This window comes from Dendrobium catenatum, unplaced genomic scaffold (genome assembly GCF_001605985.2).
Source record: "Dendrobium catenatum unplaced genomic scaffold, ASM160598v2 fragScaff_scaffold_817, whole genome shotgun sequence".
NCBI classification, from domain to species: domain Eukaryota; kingdom Viridiplantae; phylum Streptophyta; class Magnoliopsida; order Asparagales; family Orchidaceae; genus Dendrobium; species Dendrobium catenatum.
This window is the reverse complement of record NW_021319279.1, coordinates 1,071,170-1,086,321: the sequence shown is the minus strand read 5'-3', so window position 1 is coordinate 1,086,321 and position 15,152 is coordinate 1,071,170. Positions and strand designations below refer to the sequence as shown.

The window sequence follows — 15,152 nt, the reverse complement described above, 5'->3', positions numbered from 1 at the left end:
AACATTGTAGAGCTTCTCTCCGACCCTTCCACTGTCCCCGTTTCTCTTAGTTTATATACCAACAAAAAAGATCGTAAGTCTTCGTTTGGAATGATTTTCTTATTATTTTTTGAAGCAATTTTTAAATACATAAATCAAAACTTTTATAATAGAAAGTTGCTTTAATAAGTAGTAAGAAAGCCGTCCAAAAAAAAAAAACCTAAATTTAATTCAATATCCTCAGAGGTGTGGTGAGCCTAAAATATAATGTAAAGAGCTAAAAGTAAAGATTTCCGACTACCAAAATAGAGACCAACTAAAATGACAATATTCACTTTTATACATATTTCATATTAATCATTTGTAGTTGACGGCAATGCGGTGATGCAGCGTCGACGCCGCTGTGACTGCCGCAGCCAGCCGCCAAAGACATGGAAAAACGTGATTTCTGCGGCTGCCGAATTCAAATTAGGTCAGGTTGATCCGAACCTGAAGCGGGTCAGGTTTGGATCCGAAAATTTGACTTGTATGCAAAAAAACGGATCTAGTTTGAGTTGACCCGAATAATGCTGGGTCAGTTTCGAGTTTGATCCGAACCCGATCCGTGACCCGAAATTGATACCCCTCTGGCTGACAGTCCATTGTATGGGCTCTATTATTGGTTGCCGGTCTTGGCGGCGGCGGCGGCGGCGGCGGCGGAGTGGTTGCAACAGGTAGGGAAGCTATTAGGAGGTGGAGGAGGAGGGCGAGGAGTGTCGTCCGTCTGAGTGGTCTATGTTGTGGAAAGTTGATCGAACTGTTGTCGGATCACTGCGGCAGCGAATATAAGAGCCATGGCATGCAGTTCTTTGTTAATTGGTGAGAAAGTCCAGCGTGCTTCTGGTTGGTTGATGACTTTTTTTAATATTAATTTAATTAAAATTTTAGAGATTTTTATTTAACTATTTTAATATCATCATATTTTATTATAATTTCTTCTATTATTCTATTTTTATCAAAAAATAAATGCATCGTTGATTTCAAATAAATTAATAGTAATCATATTTTTAATGAGATTTAAATATTTTAGTGATGATTTAAATAATTAAGTATTAGAGTTATATGCATATAAAAATTTTATGACATATATGCAATTTTTCAGTAATATTTATTTCAATTTTTAAAGTTATTATAATTCATTATATTTTATGAAGAATGTATCAAATTTTATAATCCAAAAAAATTCAAAATTAAGATAGCCCAGTTTTCATCTCTCTTTTTTTTTTTTTTTTTTTTTTTTTTTTGGGTTTGTTTTTTTTTTTTTTGTGGGTTTGGAAAAATAAGGGCAAAGCCCAGTTTTTATATCCAAAGGTTACAAAAGGAACTACGAAGAAACTTTGCCGGACAAGTCCAGAGCAGACATAAGGAAAATAAAAACCTGTGAGCTAAAGTTATCAAGATACAAACCGTAGTAAGAAATAAAACATAAAGAGGATGACAGAGAAGTGAAGTATGAGAAATTTGGACTCTGAAAGCCAATATTCTCCCAGTTAGCATAAAATGCGATCAATCTGAACCCGAAAAATTTCAACTTAATTAGGTAGAAATAGTATTTTTGAGATTAGGTTTGTATAAGATGTGTATAATTCTTTATTTATAATTTCTTCATGTTTCTTAACTATAAGTTATCTCATTGTATTTTTTCATAGAAGTTGTCATCGATGCACCACTCTAACCATCGTTGTCAGCCGATTGTGATCTCTTTGACCACCGTTGCCCACCCATTACAGTCCATTTGACCAATATCGTCCACCTATTATGATCCCTGAAACCTCTGTCGCCGGCCTAGTAGATCTCTTTGACCCTTGTCGCCCGCCGTTTATGGTCCCTTCAACCATCGTCGTCTGACTATGATCTATTTGACCTCCTTCGTCAACCCAACATTCTCTTGAAAATAACTCTCGTATCATTGGAATCTTCCTACCTCAACTATGTAATATGCTCTATATGATGCACACTTAGCTAATGCCTTCCCTAGATGAAATGACATCACTTGTAATCAACAACGAGCACTAGTGGATTAATTTCAACTGGATTAAGCCCCGTGATTTTTTTCCTTTTTCAGAATTTTCCACGACTTTCGCAGCTCTCTCTCCTTATCAATATGTGTATTAGATTCGTTCAAAGTTAAGACATTAAGTCTTTATCTCTCTACCACCATGAATATTTTAGGACGTAACAATATTTATTTATATTACTTTTTTTATTTTTTTATTTATATTATCACTGAAATATTCAAATTTTATTAAAAACATCATTAATATTAATTTCTTTAAAATCAATGATGCATTTAATTTTGATAAAAAAATAGAATAAAAGATGAATTTATAATAAAATATGATGATATTAAAAAAGTAATAAATAATTGAATATCATTATTACATACAAAAATTTATTAAAAAAAAAGTTAAATAAAAGTGTCTAAAATTTTAACTAAATTAATATTCGAAAGAAGTCACCAACCAACCAGTCGCACGCTGGACTTTCTCACCCACAGCAAACTGCAAGTCCGCACCGAACCATCCGCCTTATCACGCAATCATACACTTATATTCTCCGCCGCACTGATTCCACCTCCATTCCAAGAACAAATGAACAATGGCAGCCAGCGACAACAGTCCGATCAACTTTGCACAACATAGATCGCTCAAACGGGCGGCACTTCTTGCCTTCCTCCTCTTTATGTCGTCCCTACCTGCCGCCACCGCTACCGAGACTGGCGACCAATAATGGAGCCCCATACAACCCGACCGTCAGCCCAACACTGTCCATCATCATCATAGCCTTCATCGGCGCTTTATGCGTGCTGATCTTCTTCTTCATCTACATACGCTGCTGTATTGGCGGCCATAGATCCCTCGTGGCTCCGGCGGCGATCACCCTACCCCAGCACAGGGGGCTAATCAGAGGCTTGGATTCAGCTCTGCTGCAGACATTTCCGACGATGGTGTACTCGGATAGTCGGATGTGAAGGGGCGTAAATTAGGTAAAGAATCGCTAGAGTGCGCGGTCTGCCTCTGCGCATTCGAGGACGACGATCTCCTCCGCTTATTTCCAATATGAAGCCATGTGTTCCACCGCAACTGCATCGATGTCTGGCTCGATTCACACGTCACCTGCCCCGTCTGCCGCAGCAATCTCGCTGCTAATCCGTTTCCGGAGACGGATCACGCCACCATTGCCGTTGATCAGGAGGTGGATTTGACGGATTTAGTTCGAATCGGGAGCCAGAGGAGATTGAGATCGGGGTCTGTGAGAGGGGTTCCTATGGGTTCGGTATCGAGAGCAGATTGGGAGGCAGTGGTTGCTGGTGGGGACGGAAGATTCAGGCTGCAGCTGCCGGAAGATGTGAGGAGGGAGATATTGGAAGCTGGGCGGCTCCGACGATCGGCGAGTTTGGGGTTTTTGGGGCGAGAAGGGAGGGGAGTTCGAGGAGAGGGTATAGGGATGGTCGAATCGGCGTTTGGAGGAGTCTCCGGTTAGTGCAGTCGGCGCGGTGGCCCATTTTGGGGAGGAACTCGTCGGCGAGGGGAAGAGAAGTGGTGGTTGAGGCCGGATTCGTGCCGGGAGACTGGAAAGGAGGTCGGCTTGCTTCAATTAAAAGATCTTTTGGCATGATTAATGGAGGAGGCAATGGCGGCATTTTTTTATTTATATTATCACTGAAATATTCAAATTTTATTAAAAACATCATTAATATTAATTTCTTTAAAATCAATGATGCATTTAATTTTGATAAAAAAATAGAATAAAAGACGAATTTATAATAAAATATGATGATATTAAAAAAGTAAGAAATAATTGAATATCATTATTACATACAAAAATTTATTAAAAAAAAAGTTAAATAAAAGTCTCTAAAATTTTAACTAAATTAATATTCGAAAGAAGTCACCAACCAACCAGTCGCACGCTGGACTTTCTCATCCACAGCAAACTGCAAGTCCGCACCGAACCACCGGCCTTATCAGTTATCACTTATCACGCAATCATACTCTTATATTGTCCGCCGCACTGATTCCAACTCCATTCCACAGAACAATGGCAGCCAGCGCCAACAGTCCGATCAACTTTGCACAACATAGATCGCTCAAACGGGCGGCACTTCTTGCCTTCCTCCTCTTTATGTCTTCCCTACCTGCCGCCACCGCTACCGAGACTGGCCACCAATAATGGAGCCCCATACAACCAGACCGTCAGCCCAACGCTGTCCATCATCATCATAGCCTTCATCGGCGCTTTATGCGTGCTGATCTTCTTCTTCATCTACATACGCTTCTGTATTGGCGGCCATAGATCCCTCGTGACTCCGGCGGCGATCACCCTACCCCAGCACAGGGGGCAGATCAGAGGATTGGATTCAGCTCTGCTGGAGACATTTCCGACGATGGTGTACTCGGATGTGAAGGGGCGTAAATTAGGTAAAGAATCGCTAGAGTGCGCGGTCTGCCTTTGCGAATTCGTGGACGACGATCTCCTCCGCTTACTTCCAATATGCAGCCATGTGTTCCACCGCAACTGCATCGACGTCTGGCTCGATTCCCACGTCACCTGCCCCGTCTGCCGCAGCAATCTCGCTGCTAATCCGATTCCGGAGACCGATCACGCCAGCATTCCCGTTGATCAGGAGGTGGATTTGACGGATTTAGTTCGAATCGGGAGCCATAGGAGGTTGAGATCGGGGTCTGTGAGAGGGGTTCCTATGGGTTCGGTATCGAGAGCGGATTGGGAGGCAGTGGTTGCTGGTGCGGACGGAAGATTCAGGCTGCAGCTGCCGGAAGATGTTATGGAGATATTGGAAGCAGGGCGGCTCCGACGATCGGCGAGTTTGGGGTTTTTTGCGGCGAGAAGGGAGGGGAGTTCGAGGAGAGGGTATAGGGATGGTCGAATCGGCGTTTGGAGGAGTCTCCGGTTAGTGCAGTCGGCGCGGTGGCCCATTTTGGGGAGGAACTCGTCGGCGAGGGGAAGAGAAGTGAGGGTACAACTTGATGATTTTAAAAATACTCTAAATTGTTTTTGAATCATTTTTTTTTCACCTTTATATTCATTTTTTTTCACCTTTCTATTTAAAATTTATAGTGAGCTAACATTTTGATTTTAATAATTATTTTCAATAAATTTGTAAATTCTATATTTTATTGTATTATATTACACACAACTAAATGATTATCTTATTTCACTTTAAATATTTAGATATTAGTTTTATAAAAAAATTTATAACTTACACATAAATTTTTTTATATAAATGATTTTTAGTGATTCAAAATTCAGATCAAGATAAGAAATTATGAAAATGTATATTTTGTTAATTTAGTTATAATTTAAGTACAAAAAGATAGTAAAAATAAATTATATATTGCTTCATTTCCCAATGGATAAGGGGCTACTTTCTAAGTTTTGGTTTTTTTTTTTTTTGGGAGAATTTGGGGCAGAGCCCATTTCATTGATAAAAAGAATTAGAAGAAAAGCAAATTACAGTGAATATAATCAAAATCTCAGACAACAAAAAGATATTATGATTCTTAAAAGCCAAAAAGTAATAAATCTTAACCAGAAATAAACCAAAAAACAAACAAGGTGGCAAAAGCCACGAAGGACTCAGGTCACTCGATTTTGTAATATTCGGATCATTTGAGAGGGTCTAAACAAGAGCGAAGCTCCTGGTTGTCAAAAAGATCATCCTAGAGGCAGCTGTAGAACAGTATTCATCATCATCCTTCCAAAAAATTGACTCCCAGCGTCCAAAAATGATATTAGAAATAGAGAGAACAGAGAAAAAACTCTCCAGTAGAGAGATTAAACAGCTACAAAATCTGCATGAAAGGCACCCGCCGAGAACCCAGACAAAAGAAATCAGTGATTTTTCCATCCCAGAATTTTGCTATGGTCCGCCTTCCTAATTTTTCCAGTCACAGTGGCTTGGTAGTCAAAAATACTCCCAAAAATTCTAACATTACGGGCTCTCCATAAGAAATATATCATAGCCGAAGCAGATAGCAAATAAAAATTATTAAAGTAAGCCGAATTGCCTTGCTCCAGAATCAAATAGCTGGTGGAGATTAGGCCTCATCAGGAGTGCATTAAAAGTATAATCACATTCAAAAAAACAGATGGGTGATAGTTTCTGGAGCAGAATGGCAAAAACAGCAGGTATTATGAGTGATGATCCCACAGATAGCTAAAACATCAACAGTTTTTAACCCTCTCTTAAAGGCTAACCAAGTTGTAAACAGCATAACTGAGAGTAGAGTTTTTGTGCCAAAAGAGTTTGTGCCAAGTGACCTTGTCCAGGTTGGCAAAAAAATGAGCTCTGAAATTACCAAAGTGGGGGTTGTGAATGCCAAGCCAAAGATGCTCAGCATTATCATTCTCAATTTTAATCGCCTGGATCAGATTACAGGTGTAACAGTCAAAGCCAAGGTAAAATTATGAAGGATTTGTTTAGCATTCAAGTAATCAGCAATAGAGATACCACCGCAGTACCGCACCAAGGATGAAAGGAAAGTTTACTGTCATAGTTAATCGAAAAAGAGATGCAACGTTTAATAGTTTCCAATAATGTGAGCTGTAACCTGGCATACAGCGGCACAAATTTCTTTAAGCAAGAAATGGTGCACCTTATCCATTGGGATATGTAGCAATATATATTTTACTTTTACTATTTTTTTTGTACTTAAATTATAACTAAATTTACAAAATATACATTTCCATAATTTCTTATCTTAGTCTGAATTTTGAATCACTAAAAATCATTTATATAAAAAAAATTATGTGTAAGTTATAATTTTTTTTATAAAACTAATATCTAAATATTTAAAATGAAATAAGATGACCATTTAATTGTGTGTAATATAATAAAATAAAATATATAATTTACTAATTTATTGAAAATAAGTATTAATTTCAAAATGTTAGCTCACTATAAAAGTATAAATTATTAAATAGAAAGGTGAAAAAAATGATTAAAAAATAATTAAGAGTATTTTTAAAATCATAAAGTTGTACCCTCACTAATAAAGATTTGAGGGCGTATTCGTGCCGGGTGACTGGAAAGGAGGTCGGCTTGCTTCAATTAAAAGATCTTTTGGCATGATTAATGGAGGAGGCAACGGCGGCAAAAGAGGCGGAGATGTTGGCAGTGGCGACACCGGCGGAAGCAGAGTTAAACCGGGCGACGAAGATGCTTCCACGGCGGCATAATACTCAGGTATGAATATTTTTGTACTATAAATTTTGTTTATATTTATAGAATTATAGCTACGAATTATGTAAGTTATAAGTAGCTATATAAATACATTTGAATCTTTTAAATCATTCGTGGAATTTGTAGGATTTCGATGACTTCCTATTTTACTCGCAAATAATCTTTTTGTTAAGAACAGAGGCGGAATCATCATTAATTTTTTTAGGGGAAGCAAATTTATAAGTAATTATTATTGTTGTCTCCAATTTGGCTTAACACTTTGCTACAAAAAAATGGATCAATAAAGATAAAAAAATAGTGAAAAAAAAAATGATCTCTAAAATTATTTTTTAGCTATCAAAAGTAACTTAGGCTTCTAAATAATAAGGAAACTTGATATTAGCCATTAAAAAAAATTGGGTTATAATTTTGTCACTAAAAGTATGATTTTAATGACTAATGATTTTTTGTACATAATACATTTAAAAATATAATCAATATTTTATATAATGACAATTATTCTTAAAAAAAATTAGGTTGAAGTATGGATGATTTGTTTGTAAAAAAAATCAAAATGGTGTAATTGATTAATCATTCAATTTCTACTAAATGTATGTTGGAGTTGCCTTGAATTTGGTTTGACCCCTATTTGTTCATATCCTTGATTGTCGTATGCTTTATAGATATGTTAGATGTCCAAGAGGGCAGCGCCCTATGGCGGGATTCGACCTGTTTGTTTAGGTTGCGGGGTTAAGGGGCATCGCCTCTAGTGGAGTTTCCGGGGACACCATGCCAAGAATAAATTTTGGTTGTAAGGATTTTTTTGAATTCAAATTAATAAATAAAATGATGATTTTTTTTTTATTATTTGCTAGGGGCTATTGCCTAAAAATCATAGTATTTTAAATCTTTTAGGGGGGCTCGGGGTGGGGGCAAGTGCCTAAAAATCGTTATAGTAAAGACTAAAAAATAGAATGAGGGTGACAAATTACCTAAATAATCACATAATAATTTTTTTTTTTAATGTTTAGGCTAAAAGGTGATCCGCCCCTAGTTAAGAATTAGAGAATTTTAAGAGGCCTAGGTGAGTATGGAGAATAGAAAAAGATGAATTAGATTGCAAAGTATATATATATATATATAATTTAGGGGTGTCAATTTCGGGTCACGAGTCGGGTTCGGGTCGAACCCGAAACTGACCCGGCACTATTCGGGTCAACCCGAACCCGACCCATTTTTAAAAACGGGTCAGTTTTTCCTGACCCGGATCCGACCTGCTTCGGGTCAACCCGACACGACCCGAATGACCCGTTTCCAACCAGAAAATGGTTGTTTTCGGGTCAAACACGGGTCAATTTCCTCTTTTCGGGTCAAAAACGGGTCAATCTCGGGTTTCCGGGTCAAAATCGGGTTTTCGGGCCAAATCGGGTCAAAGGGTTAACCCGACCCGATTTTTGAAACGGGTCGAAATGCCTAACCCGAAACGGACCCGTTTCGGGTTGACCCTAACTCGAAATTTTCGGGTCGGATTTTCGGGTCGTATCAAATATTGACACCTCTATATATATATATACACACCCAAAATGTGATTCCTCGTCTTTTTTTTTGTAGGGCTTATGCGGCTATAAAAAAGGCTATAGACATTACATATGACTTGTGGCATGAGCCAATAAATGATTGCTTAGCTTTATATCTTGTTTAGTTCCAAGACTAGTCCCATGGGCCTGAGACTTTGCTAGCAAGAGCAAGTCCTTCTAGAAGAATATGTACTTTGAATGTGAAGGTCTCATTCTTAGAGGCTTTACTTTGACCTTTGTGCTCGAATGGCAAGTCCCTTAAGATGATGATACCAGTAAGTCGAGGACTATCTTAGTTTGGGGGGACAATAGTTATAGACATCTGAGATGTGTACTTATTGTAGTCAAATCGGGGGATACATGGCTCGATAACAGACGGACTTAAGAGTTTGATCTCTATCTAGATGAGTGTCCTCCTCGTCCTAGAAAGAATGTGTTTAAATTCCCTGATATGTGTCTTTAGAACAACTTCTTGATTTAGTTGAACTTGGCAAGTCACCTCTCCTATTAGTGAGTGCCTTAAATGTGCAATGTAATTGCTTTGGATGAGTACTCTTATTGGAACCTACTAGGTACATAATAAACACTTACACGATATGTATGAGTACATATTCAATTCCTCGATTCACTTCTCTCTTTGACAAGCGAGTGGCAAAAATAAATATTTAATGCTTTTCTTAAAATAGTAGAAAAGAGTAACTATAAGTTATTTGTCTATTATTATTTTAGTCTTAGACGTAGTGCAGATTTCTTTTATGCAATCCACAAAAGAATCAAAATTTGTAAAATCAAGAAACTCTAAAACTCCATCATTTACTAATATTTTTTTTATTCTTTCATTAGAGATATGTCCTAATCTCCATTGCTATAATTTGGAGGATTTATATTGAATGGTACCACGCTTAATATGCATAATAAAAAAATATATAATCAAAGTGGGATTCATATCAAGTTCAAGCTAGTCATTAATTGAAGAAACTTCACAAATGATTATATTATCTTTTAACAAATGAAAAAAAAAAAAAAAACAAAAAAGATTCCAACAAAAGTTAACAACTCAAAATCATAAGGTAATAATTTAGAAATAGACATAAGCATCTCTGAGAAAATTGAAATGCAAAAGGTTCTTTGAGGATCTAATATGAAATAAAAAGATAGCATATCCCAATTGCTTCTTAGTTCTTATAAATAGTAGGGGTGTCAAAAGCAGGTTATGGGTTAGATTCGGGACAATCTGATTCCGACCCACTATTGTTTGATCTGATCTGAACCCGACCCATTTTTGCAAATATGTCAAAAATTTCAACTTCGACCCGACCCATCGAATTTCCGAGTTGACTCGACCTGACATGAAACCACGAGAGCAAAAGGTTACCTTTGCAACAAGCGAGCGCCCTCGTTACTTCTGATCCAATAAACGGCCAGAGCTGTCGTGACTTTCAAAGATCGATCCAATGATCCCTTCCATCATGGTCGTTACTTCCGATCCAACGATCCTCTCGTCGTTGTCTTTCTAAACGGTGAGTTCTCGTGACTTCTGACCCGACAAAAGGAACGACGTCGAAGGAGGCAAGCTATTTGCTATCGTGACTTCTGACCCGACAAAGCCGGCGTCAATTCATCGAAGCCTTGAAAGAGGCGAGACTCGTGACTTTCAACCCGACAGAAGGAAAGTCGTCGAAGGAGGCGAGCTATTTGCTATCGTGACTTCCTACACGACAAAAGGTGGTGTCAATTCGTCGAAGCCTTAAAGGAGGCGAGACACATGACTTCTGACCCGACAGAAGGCGATATCGAAGAAGCATGTCGTGACTCATGAATTCTGACTTGACATTAGGAATGACGTCGAAGGAGATAAGGCAATGAGCTGTCGTGACTTCAGAACCGATAGAAGGAACTTAGGAACTACATCAAAGGATGGAAGGATGCGTCAAAGCCTCGAAGGAGTGAGTCCATTCTGGGTTGAAGTTGGGTTTTCAGGTCGACCCAAAATCGACCAGAATTCGCAATCAAGTCAAAATTTTAAATCTGAACCTGACCCGTTTTTCAAATGGATTAACCCTACAGGGAATTTTCAGGTCAAGTTCGTGGTCGAATTTTCAGGTCGTGTCAAATATTGACACCTCTAATAATTAAATAGATAAAGCGCTCAATTTGTGTTGGTCCATTTGGCTTATAAAAAGTTTCATGATATTGCCAAAGAGGATTGTAGAACTAGAATCAATCTACCAGTATCAGGAGTCATTTGCCTCATATGAGATTAAAAATTTAGAAAAGATATGAGATTCTTTCTTTTCAAACCAAATCTTAAATTTAGGATAAGCTTTTTCAATGTGTAAGAAGAAGCAATTACACAACTCTTCTTGGCCTATTGGTTGAGAGCTTTGACTTCCAACTAAGAGGTCCAAGGTTCGAGTCTATGTGTATGCGTTGTGTGTGTGAGTTTGCCTTAATTGGCCTAAATGTCCCAAAAAAAAAAAAAAGATAGTATACAGGTAAGAAAAACAAAAGCTTACATAAAAATATGAAGCAATTGTCAAAACCCTATCAGCACATGCTGCTTAAGAAAAGAAACAGTGAAAATACAAGTAAGAAATGAAAAAAATGAAGTAGAAAGGACTCAGATAAGCAATCAGCAAGAGAGCTCCCGAGCGTCCAAAATTTCCCTGGTTGCCAAAAAGAAAGCAGCAGCCGGCCATCCGAGGGGATAAAAAAGATTGCAATCATCATAGTCCTTCAAAACATCCAGCCAGTCCCTGGTTGCTCGAAGAAGCCGGCCTAGGGGCACCAAAATACCTTCCACAGCAAAGGCAAAGATCAAGTGAGCATATCTTGAAAGCATTTTTTCCTATGAATCTTGAGATAGACAGCCCTGTTAATCTTAGAAGTGATGGCAGATACACTATCAGAGCAATTTCCAAATAGTCTATCATTCATGGATCTCCAAATGAAATAGACAATGGCTGAAATAGATAGGAAATAGTAATTTTTCATATTGCTAGTAACTTCCAGCTCCTCAATATCACTATAAACTTGCCACAAATTAGGCCTAAACAGCATGGATTGCATTCTCGGCAAGAATCTCAGCAAAATACTGAAAGTGAAATCACATTCAAAAAATAGGTGATTCTGGGTCTCAAAATTAGAGTTGCAAAAGACGCATGAAGTGCCAACCGAAAGACCCCTAGCCGCAAGATTAGAAGCAGTTTTGAGACCCTCTTTAAAAGCCAACCAGGAATAGATAGAAAATCTAAGAGAGTTGTGTTTATGCCAAACAAATTTAAACCAGTTAACCTTCTCATTATCCAGATAGAACTCGTTAAGAAAAGTTTTGAAAGAAGGCTTAACAGATTTAGCCCAACCGCAATCAACCAGTTCCTCAGAAATAGGAATAGAAAGAATCAAATCAGTTAAGTAAGCAGGAAGAGAAGCAGGCAGAGACCAAATGCCATTAGAGATAAAACTGCCAACAACTACATTTGAATTGTAAATAAGAAATTCAAGGTTATCCTGCTTCAGTCGATCAGCCACCGAGCGCCCAAGGCACCAAGGGTCCCAATAAAAAGAGAGTTTACTTGTAGTAATGATTTTGAAATTCAAAGAGTGCAGAAGACTTTTGGCCACATCACATAAATTTTTCCAATATATAGAGCATTTGGTAACCTGGGAATTCCAAAAAGACCCATACTTTTCCTTCCACCAACAAAAAAGGAAGCTTTTAGAGCTATAAAAACGCCATATAACAGTGCATCCGCAGGCATAATATAGAGATTCAATAGATGGTATGCTCAGCCCGCAATAGATCTTAGGTTTGCAGGTATCCTTCCAAGATATCAAATGCATTTTACGTTTTTGAATATCCCCATAAAAAAGAAACCTGGAGCAGAGACTTTTAAGCTTTTTAATACAGGTTTTGGGTATCAGTGTGCCACGAACCCAATAGAGCAAAATGTTGTTGATAGTGTACTTAAGGTATTGAAGTCTACCAGCCATAGAAAGGGACCTCGCCTTCCAACCATCCAGGGAAGTAGTAATTTTATGCATAAGGGGTTGAAAGTCACCAATTTTCAACTTCCTATAAAATATAGGAATGCCCAGGTATTTAATCGGGGTGGAAGAGATAGGAATATTCAGGATATTACAAACAGCCTGCTCCTGATTAGAGTTCTTAGAGAAAACAATTTTGCTCTTGTTGCTGTTAACCCGAAGACCCGAGAAATTAAAGAAGCCCTCAAGAATGGAGTTCAAGCAATGAGCATTGTCCCGAGTGGCTTCAGCAAACACCAAAAGATCATCAGCATAAAGGAGATGAGAAACAGAGGTGTTACCAGCTTTCAAGCCCAAGAAATTATTATTGAGACTGGCCTCTTCAAAAAGAGAGGATAGACTGTCCATGGTGATGCAAAAAAGGTAAGGGGATAACGGGCAACCTTGCCTGAGACCCGAAGAGGAAGCAAAGTAGCCCTCAAGCCCCCCATTGATAGATACAGAGAAGTGGACATCAGCAATACAACCATAAATCCAGGAAACAAACTTATCAGGAAATCCAATAGCCAGCAATCGGTCAATCAAAAATTTCCTAGATACAGTGTCAAACGCCTTGTGAATGTCAAATTTGGCACAAAAGTATTGCTTCTTGTGGTTAGAATTGAAATCTTTGAAAAGCTCAGCCGCTAAAAGAATGTTGTCAGAAATAATTCTGTCTTTGATGAAACCAGACTGGCTAGGATGAATGATCAAGGGCATAACATCTTTCATTCGATTGGCAAGGAGTTTGGCAATAATCTTATAAAAAGTATTGCAAAGGGATATGGGTCTGTAATCCACAATATCCTGAGCATGAGGCCTTTTGGGGATAAGGGCAATAGCTGTAGCCTTAGCTTGTTTGGGCATAGTAGCAGTGGTAAAGAAAGATAACACAGCCTCACAGAGTTGTCTGCTAGTAATGTTCCAAGTTGATTTGTAGAATTCAAAAGTATAGCCATCCGGGCCAGGGGCCGAGCAAGTGGGAGAAGAGAAGACAACATTTTTAATCTCATCCACAGTGACCGGAGCAACCAAGAGAGGAATGAGGCTGGGTGGAAGCTGCCGAAGAATAGGAGTATTCCAGCTAGTAGTGTTCTGAGGGGAAGCCGTGTTGAAGAGCTTATGAAAATGATTAACAATGGCTTTGTTAATATCAGCAGGATTGGAAAAAGTCCCCTCAACAGTGGTAATGCATTTGATCTGATTAGAGTTTTGTCTAACATTGATCCTGGAATATAAAAACTTTAAATCATCCTCCCCATTCGAAAGCCATTTTGCTTTTGCCCTTTGAATAATCCAAGAGGACCAGTCAGAGTTTTTAACCGCAAGCTTGTGGTTAATATCTTTAAGAGCCAAATTGAGGTCATGATCAAGAGGATTATCCTGAATTTGACAAAGAAAAGAGTTTTGTGAAGCAGTAAGTTCAGAAATATCATAGAGGAGGTTATTGGAAGAAACCCAATTTTTGGATTTGATACTGATCTTGAGAGTCTTAAGCTTTTGAAAAAAAGCATAAATCGGACTGCTGTGGAATCTTTGAGAAAAAACCTGAATAAGAGTGTCCCAAAATTCAGAGTTAGACAACCAATAATTCTTAAAAAGAAACCGGTGCTTCTTGTGTTTGTTAAGATCAATTTGCAAAATGATGGGAGAGTGATCTGAAATCTGAGGGTTGTCCACAATGTAAAAGGAGGTAGGAAAATTCCCAAGCCAACGGTCATTGACTAACATCCGGTCAAGTTTGATGTGTATCGGGTTGTCAATTCTTTGGTTAAACCAAGTGAAGTAGTGGCCAATAGAAGAAAGATCATGAACAGCAATATTAAAAATCATATTGTTAAAGTCGGCCACTTTGCTATTCGAGAGTAAAGAACCTCCCGCTTTCTCATTAGAAGACCTGCAGCAGTTAAAGTCCCCTAGAATAATCCAGGGGATCGAAATACCAGGGGCAATGTCGGTGAGATCCTTCCAGAGAGTGAGCCTTTCTTCCAAAGAATTCGAAGCATAAACAACAGAAACACAGTAAACTTCCACATCACCAGAGAAAACCGAGCCATGGATTAACTGGCTAGAAGTAAAGGCAGGCTTGAAACTCACAGTAGAAGAGTTCCATTTAATCCATATACGACCAGGGGAAGCTAAATCAAAATTATCGAAGGAGCCTTCAGTGGGGAACACAGAATGTGTAGAGTTGAACCAGAGGTTGTCATGAGAAGAAGGGGTAATTCTTGTTTCCAAAAGGAAAAGCAAGTCCAGATTATAGTTTTTAACTAGATTTTTGCAACAAAAAACCTTGTCAGGGCTGTTGAACCCATGGGTGTTCCAGGACGCCATGAGGGGGATCCTGG

At 38.4% G+C, this 15,152-nt stretch overlaps 1 protein-coding gene across 1 annotated transcript; it reads left to right on the top strand.

Moving 5' to 3' along the window:
* Nucleotides 1-4,002: 4,002 nt before the first annotated feature.
* LOC114580139 (E3 ubiquitin-protein ligase ATL6-like) lies at nucleotides 4,003-7,218 on the top strand. The gene is made up of 2 exons (XM_028696685.1): nucleotides 4,003-5,013; nucleotides 7,038-7,218. The coding sequence occupies exons 1-2, from the start codon at nucleotides 4,406-4,408 to the stop codon at nucleotides 7,216-7,218; spliced, it is 789 nt and encodes a 262-aa protein (XP_028552518.1). The 5' UTR covers nucleotides 4,003-4,405.
* The last annotated feature ends 7,934 nt before the right edge of the window (nucleotides 7,219-15,152 follow it).

Bases quoted from the DNA above. Each gene is read 5' to 3' on its own strand.
- LOC114580139 (XM_028696685.1), top strand. From the start codon at position 4,406: ATGGTGTACTCGGATGTGAAGGGGCGTAAATTAGGTAAAGAATCGCTA. The intron at 5,014-7,037 runs TAAAAATACTCT...TCACTAATAAAG, and splicing joins AGGGTACAACTTGATGATTT to ATTTGAGGGCGTATTCGTGC.